Raw genomic sequence first — 17,253 nt, forward strand, 5'->3', positions numbered from 1 at the left:
AGTGAAGAAACTGAATCAGTCATCAAAAATCTCCCAACAAGTAAGAGTCCTGGACCAGATGGCTTCCCTGGGGAACTCCACCAGACATTTAAGGCAGAGAAAATACCTTTCCTTCTCAAGCTTTTCCACCAAAAAACAGAAAGGGAAGGAAAACTTTCAGACTTATTCTAGGAAGCCAGCATTACTTTGTTTCCTAAACCACACAGAGACCAAGCAAAAAGAGAGAACACTAGGCCAATATCCCTGATGAATATGGACACCAGCAATTTGAATTCAACAGCATTTAAAAGGATTATTCACCATGATCAAGTGGGATTCATTCCTGGGCTGCAGGGCTGGTTCAACATTCTCAAGTCAATCAATGTGATACATCACATTAATAATAGAAAAGGAAAGAAAAAGAAAAAGAAAAAGAAAAAGAAAGAAAAAGAAAAAGAAAAAGAAAAGGAAAGGACCATATGATCCTGTCATTCGATGCGGAAAAAGCATTTGAGAAAATTCAGCATCCTTTCTTAATACAAACCATCGGAAAAGTTGGGATAGAAGGAACATACTTAAAACTTCATAAAAGCCATTTATGAAAAGCCCTAAGCTGATATCATTCTCAGTGGGGAAACACTGAGAGCTCTCCCCCTGGGATCAGGAACACAACACAGATGTTCACTCTCACCGCTGTTGTTCAACACAGTGTTGGAAGCTGTAGCATCAGCAATCAGACAACAAAAGGAAATCAAAGGCATCAAAATTGGCAAAGATGAAGTGAAGCTTTCACTTTTTGCAAATGACATTATATTCTACATGGAAAACCGGGAGACTCCATCAAAAGTCTATTAGAACTGATACATGAATTCAACAAAGCTGCAGGATACATAATTAATGTGCAGAAATCAGTTGCATTCTAATACACTAGTAATGAAGCAACAGAACGACAAATAAAGATACTGATCCCATTCACAACTGCACCAAGAAGCATAAAATACCGAGGAATAAACCTAACCAAAGATGTAAAAGATCTGTATGCTGAAAACTATAGAAAGCTTATGAAGGGAATTGAAGAAGATACAAAGAAATGGAAAAACATTCCATGCTCATGGATTGGAATAATAAATATTGTTAAAATGTCAATACTACCCAAAGCAATCTACACATTCAAAGCAATCCCAATCAAAATGGCCCCAGCATTCTTCTCAAAGCTAGAACAAAGGATCCTAAAAATGTATGGAACCACAAATGACCCCAAATAGCCAAAGTAATACTGAATAAGAAGACCAAAGTGGGAGGCATCACAATCCCAGACGTTAGCCTCTACTACAAGGCTATAATCATCAAGACAGTGTGGTAGTGGCACAAAAGCAGACACATGGACTAATGGAATAGGATATAGATTTCAGAACTGGACTCACAAAAGTGTGGCCAACTAATCTTTGACAAAGCAGGAAAGAAGATCCAATGGAAAAAAGACCGTCTCTTTAACAAATGCTGCTGGGAGAACTGGACAGCAACACGCAGAAGAATGAAACTAGACCTGTTTCTTACTCCACTCCCCCAAATAAACTCAAAATGGATAAAGGACCTGAATGGGAGACAGGAAACCATCAAAATCCTGGAGAAGAAAGCAGGAAAAAAAAACCTCTCTGACCTCAGCCGCAGCAATTTCTTACTTGACACACCCCCAAAGGCAAGGGAATTAAAAGCAAAAATGAACTATTGGGACCTCATGAAGATAAAAGGCTTCTGCACAGCAAAGGAAACAATCAATGAAACTAAAAGGCAACCAACGGAACGGGAAAAGATTATTGGCACATGATATATCAGACAAAGGGTCAGTATCCAAAATCTATAAAGAACTCCCCAAACTCCACACCCGAAAAACAAATAATACAGTGAAGAAATGGGAAGAAAACATGAATAAGACACCTCTCCAAAGAAGACATCCAGATAGCCAACAGGCACATGAAAAGATGCTCAACGTTGCTCCTCATCAAGGAAATACAAATCAAAACTACACTGAGATACCACCTCATGCTAGTCAGACTGGCCAAAATGAACAGCTCAGGATACTACAGATGCTGGAGAGGATGTGGAAAAACGGGAACCCTCTTGCACTGTTGGCTACAAACTGGTGGCAGCCACTCTGGAAAACAGTGTGGAGGTTCCTCACAAAATTAAAAATAGATCTACCCCATGACCCAGCAATAGCACTGCTAGGAATCTACCCAAGGGATACAGGAGTGCTGATGCATAGGGGCAATTGTACCCCAATGTTTATAGTAGCACTTTCAACAATAGTCCAATTATGGAAAGAGCCTAAACGTCCATCAACTTATGAATGGATAAAGAAGATGTGGTTTATACACACAATGGAATACTACATGGCAATGAGAAAGAATGACATATGGCCTTTTGTAGCAACATGGATGGAACTGAACAGTGTCATGGTAAGTGAAATAAGCCATACGGAGAAAGACAGATACCATATGTTTCCACTCTTATGTGGATCCTGAGAAACTTACAGAAGACCATGGGGGAGGGAAGGAAAAAAAAAGTAGAGACAGAGGGAGCCAAACCATAAGAGACTCTTAAAAACTGCGAACAAACTGAGAGTTGATGGGGGGTGGGAGGGAGGGAAGGGTAGGTGATGGGTATTGAGGAGTACACCTGTTGGGATGAACACTGGGTGTTGTATGGAAACCAATTTGACAATACATTTCATACTTAAAAAAATAGAGAACCCATAAATCAACCTACAAATGTTATGGCCTACTGATCTTTGGTAAAGCAGGAGAGAATATCCGAAGTAAAAAGACAGTGTCTTAAGCAAATGGTGACTGGAAAACTGGACAGTGACATGGAGAACAATGAGCCTACACCATGTTCTCATACCACACACAAAAATGAATTCAAACTGGATGAGACACATAAATGTAAGACAGGAAACCATCAAAATCCTAGAGGAGAAAATAGGAAACAACCCCCCTTTTGTTTGGCTGCAGAAACTTCTTACTGGTCATTGCCAGAGGCAAGGGAAATAAAAGCAAAAATGAACTACTGGGACCTCATCAAGATAAAAGCCTTCTGCGCAGCAAAGTAAACAATCACCAAAATTAAAAGGCAACTAATGGCAGGGTGAACACCTGGGTGGCTCAGATGGTTAAGCATCCTCCTGCTGGTTTCAGCACAGGTCATGATCTTGCAATTGGTTTGTGAGATCAAGCCCCAAATTGGGCTCTGTGCTGACAGCATGGAGCCGGCTTGGGACCCCCTCCTCTCTTTCTCTGCCCCTTCTCTGCTCTTTCTCTCTCCACCCTCTCTCAAGATACATAAATAATCAGTTTTGAAAGAGGCAACCCACAGAATGGGGGGATAGTTGCAGATGACATATCAGATAAAGAGACAGTATCCAAAATCTATAAAGAAATTATCAAACTCAAAAACACATAATCCAATAAAGAAATGGACAAAAGACATGAATGGACACTTTTTTAAAGAAAACACCCAGATGGACAACACACATGAAAAAAACATTCCACAACACTCATCATCAGGGAAATACAAATCAAAACCACACTGAGATACCATCTCACCTATCAGAATGGCTAAAATGGACAACTCAGGAAACAACAGATGTAGGTGAGGATGCAGAGAAAGGGGAAGCTTTTTGCACTGATGGTGGGAATACAAACTGGTGTAGCCACTCTGTAAAACAGTATGGAGGTTCCTCAAATAAATAAAAATAGAATTACCCTACAACCCAGCAACTTCACTACTGGGTATTTATCCAAAGGACACAAAAATGCTGATCTCAAGGAGCATGTGAGCCACAATGTTTAGAACAGTGCTTTCAACAATAGCCAAATTATGGAAGGAGCCCAAATGTCCATCAAGTGATAAACATTAAAACAGACTTGGTATATATGTATACATATGTACACACACACACACACACACACACAATGGAACACTCCTTTGTGATGCAGAAAAAAGAATGAAATCTTGCCATTTGCCACAACTGGGATGCAACTGGTGTGTATTATGTTAAGCTAAATAAGTCAGTCAGAGAAAGATAAATATTGTATGATTTCACTTACATGTGAAACAAAACAAGGAAACATAGAGAAGGAAAAAGAAAAATAAGATAAAAACACGGAGGCAAACCATAAGAGACTCTCAGATACAGAGAACCAAACTGAGGGTTGCTGGAGGGGTGTTGTTTGGGGGAATGATCCAAATGGGTGATGGGAAATGAGGAGCACACTTGTTGGGATGAGCACTTACAGTAATATTAATTGATGGATCACTAAATTCTACTCCTGAAATCATTATTACATTATAGGTTAACTTACTTCGATTTAAGGAAAATTTAAAAATTAAAAAAAATAATTAAAAAATTTTTAATTAAAAAAAGAAAAAAATACTCTATGATCTCATAATGTTTTCCATGGTGTGCACCACTATACATTCCCATCATTCTCAGAGCACGGTCCGTGTCCTACTAATTTCCCAATACTGAGCCTTTTTGCCCATATATGCTAACAGCTGAAGTTTTCAGTACACCTAGCTGAGCTGCCTGGTCTTCCCATGCCAAAGCTGAGGGTCTTCCCATGCCAAAACAAACCGGTGGAGTCTGTAAGAGGAAACTGCTTACTCAAATGTGTAGACAGTAATTCAAGGAATCAAGAATTATGAATAATACAGTGAACATTACACCATGAAAGGCTACTAAACAAAGCTCCAATAACTGATGTGAAAGAAATGAACTCTAAGACAAAGAATTCAGAATAATCCTGCACTATTAGAGAAGTTCACTGAACTACAAAAACATCCTGCAAGACAACAAAAGAAAATTAAGAAAACAACACATGAAACACATATGTTCCACAAAAATATAGAAAGCATTAAAGAGAGAAAACAAACTCTCCAGTGGAATAACACAATGACTGATTGAATTATTCAGATTAGAGCTTCAACAGCCATCTCATCACACAGAATAAAGAATCAATGATCTAGGATTATAGGAATCCCAGAAAGAGAGGAGAAAGACACGGGGACAGAAAGTATATTTAAGTAATACGAGCTGAAAACTTCCTACCCTGTGCAAGAGATCTGTACATCCAGACCCAAAGCATCCCAAATAGGTTGAACCTTTTAAGGACTATAGTAAGATTCATTAGAGTTACATTATCAAATTTCAAAAATAAAGAGACTTTTGAAACCAACAAGAGAAAAATAACTCATAATATCTAAATGAGCCCAAAAAGGAATACGAGAATTCTCACCAAAATTTTGCAAGCCAGGAGAGAGTGGCATGATATACACAAAGTACTGAAATAAACTTTCAACCAAAATGCTATTATTAGCAAAGTTATTCCTTTTAATAAGGAGGACATAAAGATCTTCCTGAACAAAAGCAGAAGTGGTTCATCACCACTGGATCTACGTTATATGAAATTCTAGGGGCGCCTGGGTGGCGCAGTCGGTTAAGCGTCCGACTTCAGCCAGGTCACGATCTCGCGGTCCGTGAGTTCGAGCCCCGCGTCAGGCTCTGGGCTGACGGCACAGAGCCTGGAGCCTGTTTCCGATTCTGTGTCTCCCTCTCTCTCTGCCCCTTCCCCGTTCATGCTCTGTCTCTCTCTGTCCCAAAAATAAATAAACGTTGAAAAAAAAAGAAATTCTAAATGGTGTTCTTCAATCCCAAATAAAACCATGCCAATTCATACCATAAAAATGTAAGAATTTACGATATGTCCTGGTAATTGAAACTACTTTACCAAAGAAAATCCTCTACTATTGTAATGACAGTGCTTAATTTAACATTCTAAAACAAAGTTCACAAACCTGAATATTAAAAATAATAAAGATGTATTAATTTGTTCCATTGAATACACATGTAAATTGTACCTATTAATAATCCAAATGTGAGGGGAGAGACCTAAAAGTATAAAATTACCGTATGCTATCAATATGTTATCAGTTTAATACACAGTGTTAAACACCACATGGTGACCACCAAGGAAAAATATGTAGCAGATAGATAAGGCATTAGGATAAGGAATGAAAGCACCACTAAAAGACTTTATCAAACACAAAGGGCATGCAAGAAGGAAAGTAAAGAATGAAAGATGTGTAAAACATTTGGAAAACAATAAAATGGCAATAATAAGTCCTTATCAATCACTAATTACTTTACACTTACTTAAAAAACTAAGTCTCCAAACTAGCAATAATTATAATCAATATATAAACAATATAATCAATACAATGTATAATCAATAATAACAGAGAGGCGAAAAAATAAGATCCAATGATATGCTGGATACCAAAATACATTTTAGCTTTCAGAGCATATACAGAATGAGAGATAAAAGACATAAAAACATATTTCAAGCAAATGGTGACCAAAAGAAAGCAGGGTAGCTCTATTTATTTTAGACAAAATACACGTTAGGCCAAAAATGGACAGAGAGACAAAATGCTATACAACGATGGGCCAATCAGTCAAGAATGTAACAGTTTAAAATATATATGCAGTCAACATTGGAACATCTAAGTCTATTAAGCAAATAGTGACAGAACTAAAAGGAGAAATAAGTACAACACAGTAATAGTTAAGAACTTTCTTTTCATACACTGTTTCCAAAACAGAGAGTTCATCCAGACAGAAAATCAATTAGGAGACAGATTTGAAAAACAAAACAAAACAAAAAAAACAAAACTACTGAGTTAAGCATACAAAGAATCTTTTCTAGGACCGATCATGCATGCCATAAAAATAATTCTAAAACTGCAAAAAGACACAAATTATATCAAGTCTCTTTTCTGACCACAATGGTATCAAATTAGAAATCAGTGGCAAAAGAAAAATTCACAAATACATGGGAGTTGAATGACACAACCCTGCCTAACTAATGGATTACAAACTAAAAAGGAGAGAGACATTTTTAAATGACTTGAGACAAATGATAGTGGAAACAAATGTAACAAAACTAAAAGGGCTGTACCTAAAACAGAAGTTAGAGGGAACTTAATGGCCATAAATGTCTACATTAAGAAAAAGTAGGATCTCAACTTAACCTAATATTACACTGGAAGAAAGCAGAAAAACCAAAACTAAGACCAAGTTAGCAGGATATAATGGATATCAGAGCAGAAACACATGAAAGAGAATGAAAAAAAAAAATTAAGTAACATCAGCAAAACAAAAAGCTGGTTCTTTGAAAAAGTAAAAGTGACAAACCTCTTATACACTAACAAAGAAAGAGAGAGAACACAAAATTATAGAGAAGACACTGCAACAGATACCACAGAAATACAAAGAATCACAGAGACATCTATGAACAATCATACACCAAGACATTGGACGACCTGTAAGAATCAACTGAATTTCTAGAAACATACAGCTTACCATCAAAGAAACATAAAGCAACAAAAACTTGAACAGACCGAACTAGTGGTAAGGACAGTGAATAGGTAACCAAAAACCTATCTACAAAGAAAATCCAAAACCGAACGACTTCACAAGAGGAAAACTACCCAAAGAATTAGTGCCAATTATTCTCAAACTTCTCAAACTCAAACTCTCATCTTCTCAAAAGAACTGAAGATGAGGAAACATTACCAAACTCATTTCACTAGGCCAACGTTATTACCTTTATAATAACAAGAAAGTTACAGGCCAATAGCCCTTGAATATATGTGCAAAATTTCTCAGCTAAATACCAGGTAACTGAATTTTTAACAGCTTCTTAAAAAGATTTAGGATTCATCCCTGGATTGCAAAGAGGAGTCAACATATGGAAATCGATCAGTGTCACACATCACATTAACAGAATCAAAGATGCAAATCACATGATCATCTCTAACAGTTGGGGGGGAAAAAAAAGAAAGCACTTGAAAGTAGTTAACATCCATTCCTGACAGAACTTTTAACAAAGTGGGCTGAGGGGGAACATACCTCAACATAATAAAAGCCACAAAGGAGAAGCCCATAGTCAACATTTAACTCTACAGTTAGATGTCAGACTATAAACTTTAACTGGTTTCAACGGCCAGCTTATTTATTATATCTTGATTTCCTCCATTTTTCCCCACCAATTTTCTTTTCTTCCTGCTTCAAATTCAGATATTTCCATTCCTCCAACTTTAAGCCCTCTATGTTAAACAATTTTTTATGTTTTATAATTTTTGAGAGAGAGCAAGTGCATGCGCAAGAGGGGGAGGGGCACAGACAGAGACAGAGAATCGGAAGCAGGCTCCAGGCTTTGAGCTGTCACCACAGAGCCCAACGTGGGGTTTGAACTCACAAACTGTGAGATCATGACCTGAGCCAAAGTCAGGCGTTTAACCAACTGAGCCACCCAGAAGCCCCAAAGGCCTTTACTTTTTGTTACCTCGGTCTTCTCCATTCCCTTTTATCCCCCATTCTCCAGTGGTATCTTTCTGTCTAATGTTTTTCCATGGTCTTCAGACTTTGGTCCAAAGCAGGAATAGAGCCAGCTTTTGTGGCACGTGAATCTTACACAATTTAGAAACCACTCTCAAAGAAAATGATGAAATTTCAAAGTTATACAGCTACGTAAATATATATTGAAACAGGTAAATTATATTTATGGCTGAAAAAATAACATATGGTGATTATGTGTCAGGATCATGATTGTAACTGATTATAACTATAATTTGCATTTACTGCTAAATACTGATTAAACTTTTTTATATGTTTATTTTATGTGCTTTCATTGTTTTTTCTTTTCCATATATCAACGCATCATCAAGCTTTCAAGAAAGGTACTATTTCCTTTCAAATGTATTCAAACAAACCACGATGTAGAAACAATTTTTAATAACCTATCTTCATATTATTATATATTAATAATATCATGTATTATTCACGTTATACTGAATGCAGATTTCCACAGATATGGATATACTAAGTATGAGTTCCATCAAAAACTGCACTAGTTCCCTTTCATCCCAACCCTTGCTTATCTTGGGATGAAACTTTGAAGAAGGTAATGCGACGACTTATATATGCAACAACCTCTGCCCTACACCGAGACAGGGAGAGAAACAAATACTTTCCAATGAAAATTATTTCTCCTTGATAACAGTCTCCAGGAGAACAATAAGAATCAGAAATCTTAAAATTCTGGAACATCTCCATAATCACAATCTAAATCCTTGCTTCTGAAATATAAAATGTAACTAATTCCACACAGGTAATACTCTAGGTATACAGACATCATTTAAGTCTTAAGACTTATTCTTTGATCTAGTCTAAGCAAAATGTGTTCACAAAGCTCTAACCATGCAGAAAGTTATTTGCATTTTATCTACAGTGCCATAACTGAATTTATTTAATCTTTTAGAAGGCGATCTTTCCAACACCCTCTGAACATCGGCTCCCTATGGATTCCCTTTGTGTTTCCACAGATGGACGTCCATTCCTGTATTATGACATCTGTCTTATAATCGGTCATTATGATGCAGTACATTTCCTAAAGTTCCCAGAGAGAGAATAGATGGAAATTATATTTTTATGACTTTTTGTGCCTGATATAGGACAGTTTCAGGTATATATCTGAATAATTATTTTCTTAAGCACATAAATTGCACCTGGACATCATTTTCCTTAGAGAATTGAAGACAATGTAATCATATTCAAGTTCCTGCTACTGAGCAATCAGATGCCTTGCAGCCTCCAGTCATACATTCTATGAGTTTTAGTTTCTCACTCTCTCAAGGCTTTACAAATTTTTCTTTGTCTCTTATCTAAGATTTCATGACAATGTATTTTGATGCGGTCTAGTTTATCTTTTTTTTTTTTAAAGTAAAATACCAGAGTAAATCTTTTTCAATGTATAAATCATATTCAATTCTGAACATTTTTTATTCAACTGCTTCTTTGTTAATCTTTCTTTCAAATACTTCATTTTCTCTATTCTTCTTTTCTCCTATCAAATATGGCTTCCTATTGAGAGCTTCTAATTTCTCATTGTTTTAAAAGAAAAAAAAAAAAAAAAAAAGCTCAATCGTAACTTGATTTAATCTTAGGAACCCAAATCAAAATGTTAGAGAAAGGCATCTTCAGAAATTTTTGGAAAAAAAAAAAGTACTTGGAGCCAACAGTGATATGGTGCAATGAATAATTCTATAGGAAATTTCTAGAAAAAATGAATAGTATTTACTATATTCCAAGGGACATTATTTATATCATGGTAATGAAAAATAGGCTCTAGAACTACTTTCCATATTGCTCTTAGAATTTCGCTGTTTACGACTCATACATATTCTTTCAGATGAACTTAAAAAAAAATGTTAAGGTTTTATTGATACCAATATAGTTCACAAATTTGGTTAAGATTACATGAACTTCCAAAGTAATTAAGAAGAGCTGATTCTGTTACATCATTAGAATATTATGTAAAATGCTCTACAGTGATGAAAGGTATTTTCCTAGTAAAGAGTCAAATGTGTGTAATTTTCTATGTAAGACAAAAACAAAAACAGAACAAAACCATTATTTACATTTTTTACTGGGAAAATGTAACTCTTCTGAAAAAAATAATGTACTCACAAAATTATAAAGTAAAAATACATGTGGAATTCAAGTGGAACACTGAGGAATTTTAGGGACTTGAAACTAGTCTATATAATGCATGTCATAATACCTTGTCCAAACCCATAAAATGCCAGCCTTGAACACTAAAATAATCTATGGGATTTCAGAGATAATTATGCATCAATGGAATACTAACAACTGTAATAAATGTACTGCTCTGGTTGGAGTTGTTCATAACGAGGGACCCTGTACCTTCTGTTCAATTTTGCTAGGAATCTAACCCTGTTCAACTAGAGAGAATGTATGCGTTGTCTACGTTAGAATCTTTTTTAATAGGGGGTGAGGTGCACCTGGGTAGCCTAGTCAATTAAGAATCCGACTATTGATTTTGGCTCAGGTCATGATCACAAGGTTGGTTAGGAGATGAGTCTCCACATAAGGCTCTTTGCTGGGCATGGAGCCTGCTTAAGATTCTTTCCCTCCTTCTCTGTCTGCCCTTCTCCTTCTTGCTCTTTCTCTCTCTGTCTCTGACTCTCTCTCTGTCCTCTCTCTAAAAAAGAATCTTTCTCATGAAAAGAGGAGCTGTTTTGAAAATATGCTTTCTCAGGATTGCCCGGGTAGCTCAGACAGTCAGGCATCGGATTTATGCTGAAGTCATCACCGTGGCACATCAGTGTGAGCCCAGCACTGGGCTCTCTGCTGTCACCACAGAACCCACTTTAGATCCTCTTCCCCGCCCCCTCCCTCTCCCTTGCCCTCTCCCTCTGCCCCTCCCCTGCTTGTTCTCTCCTCCATCTCTCTCAAAATAAGTCACCTTCAAAAGAAATAGAAAATGTGCACTCTCAAAAATCAAAGCCAAAACATACATGCCTAATCACAAGAAAACGGTTTCTGTCTGGTATTATCGGCATTTAAACACTCAGGAAAATATAGTCTTTCATGATTCCCTTTTCAACTGTATTACAAACAACGCTTACTGTTCTCTAATTGGGGATTTCTACCCCTGAAGATCATTTGAAATATTAAGAAGAATTATAAGAGAGAACAATTAAAAATGGTATCTTCATAGTTTAATTAGCATAGATGCTCATGATGAATCCATTAGAGGGATAAAAAGAAGTAGCAGCGTGACATGTACACTAGTAATCTCGGTAAATAATCAGTAAAATGAGACAAAACTAAGTGTTACATGTTTGCAAAGTCACATAAAACAACATGGTTGTATATAAACTTGTTTATTCATTTCAGGATTCTGAAGTGAAAGGACTGAGATTATTTTTTATTTTTAACTACAACTCTGTACTATTTGACTTGTTCTACTGGCATATACTGAGTTTTCCACGTGTGTTAAGGGCCAAAAGTAATAAAGAATTCACACATATACATGAAAAATTAGTTATGATTAGTTATTATCTTGCTTCAATTCCTCCAGTAATATTAAATACTCAGGTGTAGCCTGAGGATTTAAATCATTTCGGCCCAACTTTACCTTGGGGGAATCAAGTGAATCTCACGTTATTCTAGAGAACCAGAAGCATCTAATTGTCATTGCTTCGGGAACATAAACATAAACATGTTTTTCTTTCCCTCTGCTCGTATCAAACTTTAGTTATTACCTTTCAGCAAGGCCACCCCCAAACTGGCAGAGGCAGAATTAAAAACAAAACCTCTTTTCTCATCCATTAATACTTGGATCACTGAGGCGCCATACTGAAGTTCGACACTAAGGAACAGGTTCAGTCTCTTCTTTGAATGCTGACTAAAACATGTTGGACACACTTATGTATAGATTGTCAGTGCCTGGGGCATCTATGAAAAAACTAAGTCACACAGTAAAGTGCATATGAGGATGTATAACTTCTTGTGGCTGCTGTAACAACTTACCACACACATCGTGGTTTAAAAAGACACAAATATGTATTCTCTCCAAGTGTGAAGGCCAGAAATTCACATCAGCATCCTTGGGGAAGAATCAAGGTGTAGCAGGACTCTAGTCTCTTCAGAGGGTTCAGAGTATCTTCTAGCCTCAGGTTCTATCTTTACATCACCCTTATCTTTCTCTTTTCTCTGTCTCTCTGTCTCGGGGGGGGGGGGGGGTGGGGCGGGGCAAAGGGGCGGGCACCCTGTATGTGGATTTCTGTGTATAAGCTTGCCAAGCCTCTCTCTCATAAGGAAAGTTGATATGGAATTTAGGGCCCATCATATAATCCAGGATGAGTTCCTCATCTCAAGGTCTTTCATCACATCTGCAAAAACCTTCTTCACAATATAGAAACGTTAGTTCCAAAGCATAGTCAGTTTACGGACTTATCTTTGGGGCCCAATTTTCAACCTACAACACAGGGTAAGAGTCAAAGGTGCTGGATACGAGGAGACATCCAGCCAATTCCTCTGTCATTATTTCAGAAGTTCCAACAATGGATGCCACTAGACACAAAGGGAGTTCATCGCCTATTATATACAGCTCCTTACACACTAGACATCAAGAAATGATCTCTGGGATATCAGTCTACATTTTTCTTCTGTGCTTCATTTATGCCATTGCATCAGAATGTTACTGTGTTTCTCCATTCCACACAACCCAGGAGCTTTTGTACTGATCTTTTTTTTTTTTTTAATCTTGAGAAATAGTTTTAATAAAACAGTTCACTCAACTATGTCATAACAACATCACACCATTGCCTCAAACTCAGTGCATGGTTCCATTAGCTATGTGAGTCCTGGGTGGTTAACATCCCAGGGCTCTAATGATGACTGATTGGGATTTTGAGACATCAGAGATCAAACAATGTGCACTGGTATCACAGAGATAAAAATGGCAAGTACTATGTTTTAAAAATTCACTTATACACAAATGATTGATCTGTCAGCATACTCCTAATACATAAACGCACCATTATTCAACAAATGAGCTTTCTCCATAAAGTATATATTAAAAATATATTTTATCAGGGACCATGGGTGGTTCGGTTGGTTAAGTGTCATCTGACTCATGATCTCACTGTTTGTAGGACAGAGACCCACATCTAGCTCTGCATTGAAAGCAAAGAGCCTGCTTGGGATTCTCTCTCCTCCTCTTATCCTCTGCCCCTCTTCCCATTCGTGCTCTCTCTCTCTCTCTCTCTCTCTCTCTCTCTCTCTCTCTCTCTGTCTTTCTCTCTCTCTCTCTGTCTCTCTCTCTCAAAATAAATAAAATTTAAAGTAAATATTCTTTATCAAGGTAAAATTGTTATAACTTACAAGTCTAAGTAAAATGCTATCTTAAAGATCATTTGCTTGCCTTTTTAAATTCAGCTCTAAGAACACAACGTCCAAGAGTGGACTGCCACTGAAGTTTCCGGCCACTGTGTTTGCTTAAGTAGAAATTCTGGAAATTTTTCTGAAGTCTTTCCATCTGGAGGAAAGAAATAAAGAAAAATTGATATACTGTATACCAATTAAAGTCCTACTTGCAGCCCTAGAATATTATATTTAAAAACATATGTCATGACCATGCATGGTTTCCCCAAGGATATGTAACACATTTCTGTGGAGAAAAGACTGGGTGGGGGCGAAAAAGACTTCTGAAACAAGGAAACAACCTCTGTTGATTCTTCTAGTTCAACATAGTGCATTCGGTAACTTACATATGCTCTTCAGGAAATCCACCAAGATGGCAATACAACTGTACAAATTAAATAAATCCATGGAGAAAGAAAGTAAAGGTAATGGCAACTGAGTTGCCACCAGGTCCCGGTAAGAGGAACAACCAACAGGATGGGTAATTGATTTATGGAAAAGAGACAGCTAAAACCAAAGCTGTATGGTAAGAAAGCTAAAAACCGGTAGCAGCTGGAGAGGGGTTTCCATGATTACTAAGTGGAGCAATCAATAGATACTGAGTGATTTGTTGATGACTTTTTCTACCATGTGTTTATGTGATACATGAGTAAGAGTCTTTACTGATACACAGTAAGAGAAATAGAAGTCAATACCAGTAAATGCAAAGCATAAAAGCAAAAGGAAGCCAGGCTGGTCGATTCAAAATCTACAACTGACTACATGAAAAAGACAGACTATTTAAACTATGAAAAAGACTATTTATACTACTGAATTATTTAACACTGAACTATTTTACCTGTGTGCCCCCCTAAAAAACTGTATGACTACATTTCAAAACAGAGAACAGTAAGGAGACGTTTATATGAACGTACAGTATGGCCTAAAGACTTATTAAAGATTAAAGGCCGGGGTGCCTGGGTGTCTCAGTCAGTTAAGTGTCGACTTTGGCCAGGGTCCTGATCTCATGGTTCGTGAGGTCGAGCCAAGCATTGGGCTCTGTGCTGACAGCTCAGAGCCTGGAGCCTGCTTCGGATTCTGTGTCTCTCTCTCTGCCCCTCCCCTACTCATGCTCTGCCTCTGTCTCTGTCTCTCTCTCAAAGATAATAAACATTAAAAATTTTTACAAAAAAATTAAAAAAGATTAAAAGGTACATGAAAATTAATCTACTATATAATATAATAATGTAAACAGTGAATTTCTTACATCCGGGGGTAAGTGGATCTCCTTAGGGATGTAGGCTGGCCAAAAACTCATCGTCAGAATGTTCACAGTTAAATCAATGTTTCCTGGTATATTTTGGTTCTTCATATACTGCAAAAACGTAGTGATGTAATGAATGTTAGAATTTTAAAACTCTTACATAGCTATAACTCTATGTTAGAAATGCATTACTAAAATTAATCTGAATAATAAATTACTCATTGAAAACACAACCTGCATTTAAATGAAACAGACATTTTATTTTAATAAAATGCTTGAAAAGAACCAAGAACGTGCAGTCTGGTTGCCTCAATTAATTAAACATAGAATTAAGCTTCCACTGTATTTTTTTAAAAAATCCATCTTACCTCAAACGATCTGAAGAAAATTATGAAAAAGATACACACAGAGTCACAAATACTGAACCTAAAATGTACACAGCAAAGCAATGGAAAGCCAAGTAAGAGTAAAAAAAAATAAAAATGGTTACTCAAAATATGTTGTATATAGTTCTTTAAATATGTGGTGGGAAGGTTATAAAAGTATGAACTTTCTTTCAAAAAACACAAAAAAGTGGAGTCTTACTTAAACTTCCTTTAATAGGTCTCTAACGTAAGTATAAATCTTAAGGGAACCAAACCATTCAAGAACTTTATACTACATTAAAAAATCTTTTAGGCTAGGAATACCTGTTTTAACTGAATCATGATATCTTTGGAAAGCTCCATATCTTTAAACATTCCTTGAAGTTTATTAGTGAAAGCAGTTCCACATTCTGTAAAATATTTAAAACAACCAATTATAGGTGGCATTGGAGAACACCACCAAGCAGGGAACTACAAGAGTCCTTTTCCCTGAAATAAACACTGATAAATCTTGTGAAAGTGTCAAGAATATGCCTCATCAAAGTTCTAAGAGATAGCCAAAGGTTCTTATCAACCAAGTGAATATTTAACCAGAATATAGTACATGTGCTAATTTACCTCAGTCAAATTTTACCCATTTTCCTGTTCAAAAGAAATCCTGTACATGACTGTTTGTGCTTCTACAGGGAGTTCCTGGTTCCCAAGGAATCATGTTTGGACTGGATTTAGGTAACCTAGAGTAACTGACTCAACTCTTATCAGTGTGAACATCCATACAAAGAAAGCTTGCCAAGGGGCGCCTGGGTGGCGCAGTCGGTTAAGCGTCCGACCTCAGCCAGGTCACGATCTCGCGGTCCGTGAGTTCGAGCCCCGCGTCAGGCTCTGAGCTGATGGCTCAGAGCCTGGAGCCTGTTTCCGATTCTGTGTCTCCCTCTCTCTCCGCCCCTCCCCCATTCATGCTCTGTCTCTCTCTGTCCCAAAAATAAACAAACGTTGGGAAAAAAAAAATTAAAAAAAAATAAAAAGAAAGCTTGCCAAAAACATTCACAGACAAATAAGTACACTTTTCCTGTCTGAAACACAAATAACCGTTGGGGCAAAAATTATACATGCCGACAGACTAGGAGGTAAAGCCAGAAAGTGGAATATTCAGGAATAAGAAACATGAAAAGCACAGGCAAGTTAGGGAAATCTAGTAGGCTCACTAGGATGGCCTAGTAAGGTCACTCATAAGCCCAAGTCAGAAAGCATGTTAAGAAAAAATTGGGTCAAAACCTTACATTATCACCTCTTTAAATTCAGGCTCAGTGAAAGCAAAACAGAAAAGCCAGTAAGAAAACATTATCGTAACTGAGAGTAAAAAAAAAAAATTACCTAACACAGAACCAATTTTAAAAGACCAATGTAAGCTTTTCTTTTTCCTTCTTTTTTCTTTCTCCTTATCCTATCTGTGTCTGTATGTGTGTGTATTTTTCTCTTTTCAAGGGTTTCAGAAAATCTGTCAGTTACCAGTACCTACTGAGATAATTCAAAGGAGCCTTCATTACCACACACCAGAGAAAATATACTCTGAAAAAAATGGTAGGAAAATCACAAAACAAGCGGACAGCTTCAGCTCACAAGAGGCAACAACAAAGGCTGGGTAGAGAGAATATCTTCTTTCTAGAGTTACCATTTATTAGTAAAATATAAAATAACTAGCACTGGTCTAAACTACAGTAATAGATACTTCAGAGATATCACAAAAAAGGAATACTATTTTTATTTAAATGGAAAATTGCCATTTTTAACAACAGCTGTAAGACAGCTGT

At 36.9% G+C, this 17,253-nt stretch overlaps 1 protein-coding gene across 5 annotated transcripts in view; it reads right to left on the reverse strand.

The window, feature by feature from the left end:
- Positions 1 to 17,253, reverse strand: part of LOC147570842 (cullin-4B-like) — a 139,327-nt gene that overhangs the window by 41,467 nt on the left and 80,607 nt on the right. For 3 of the 5 annotated variants that reach the window (XM_086696743.1, XM_086696742.1, XM_086696739.1), the window contains 3 exons: positions 15,767 to 15,852; positions 15,081 to 15,188; positions 13,836 to 13,949 (listed from right to left, as the gene is read on the reverse strand). In XM_086696743.1, coding sequence (XP_086552869.1) covers positions 13,836 to 13,949; positions 15,081 to 15,188; positions 15,767 to 15,852 — 308 coding nt within the window. The remainder of the gene's footprint in view (positions 1 to 13,835; positions 13,950 to 15,080; positions 15,189 to 15,766; positions 15,853 to 17,253) is intronic. The other 2 variants (XM_086696740.1, XM_086696741.1) reach the window with 2 other exon arrangements.

Source organism: Puma concolor, unplaced genomic scaffold (assembly GCF_028749965.1).
Source record: "Puma concolor isolate L17-30 unplaced genomic scaffold, mPumCon1.1.hap2 unalloc_scaffold_8, whole genome shotgun sequence".
Classification (NCBI taxonomy): Eukaryota; Metazoa; Chordata; class Mammalia; order Carnivora; family Felidae; genus Puma; species Puma concolor.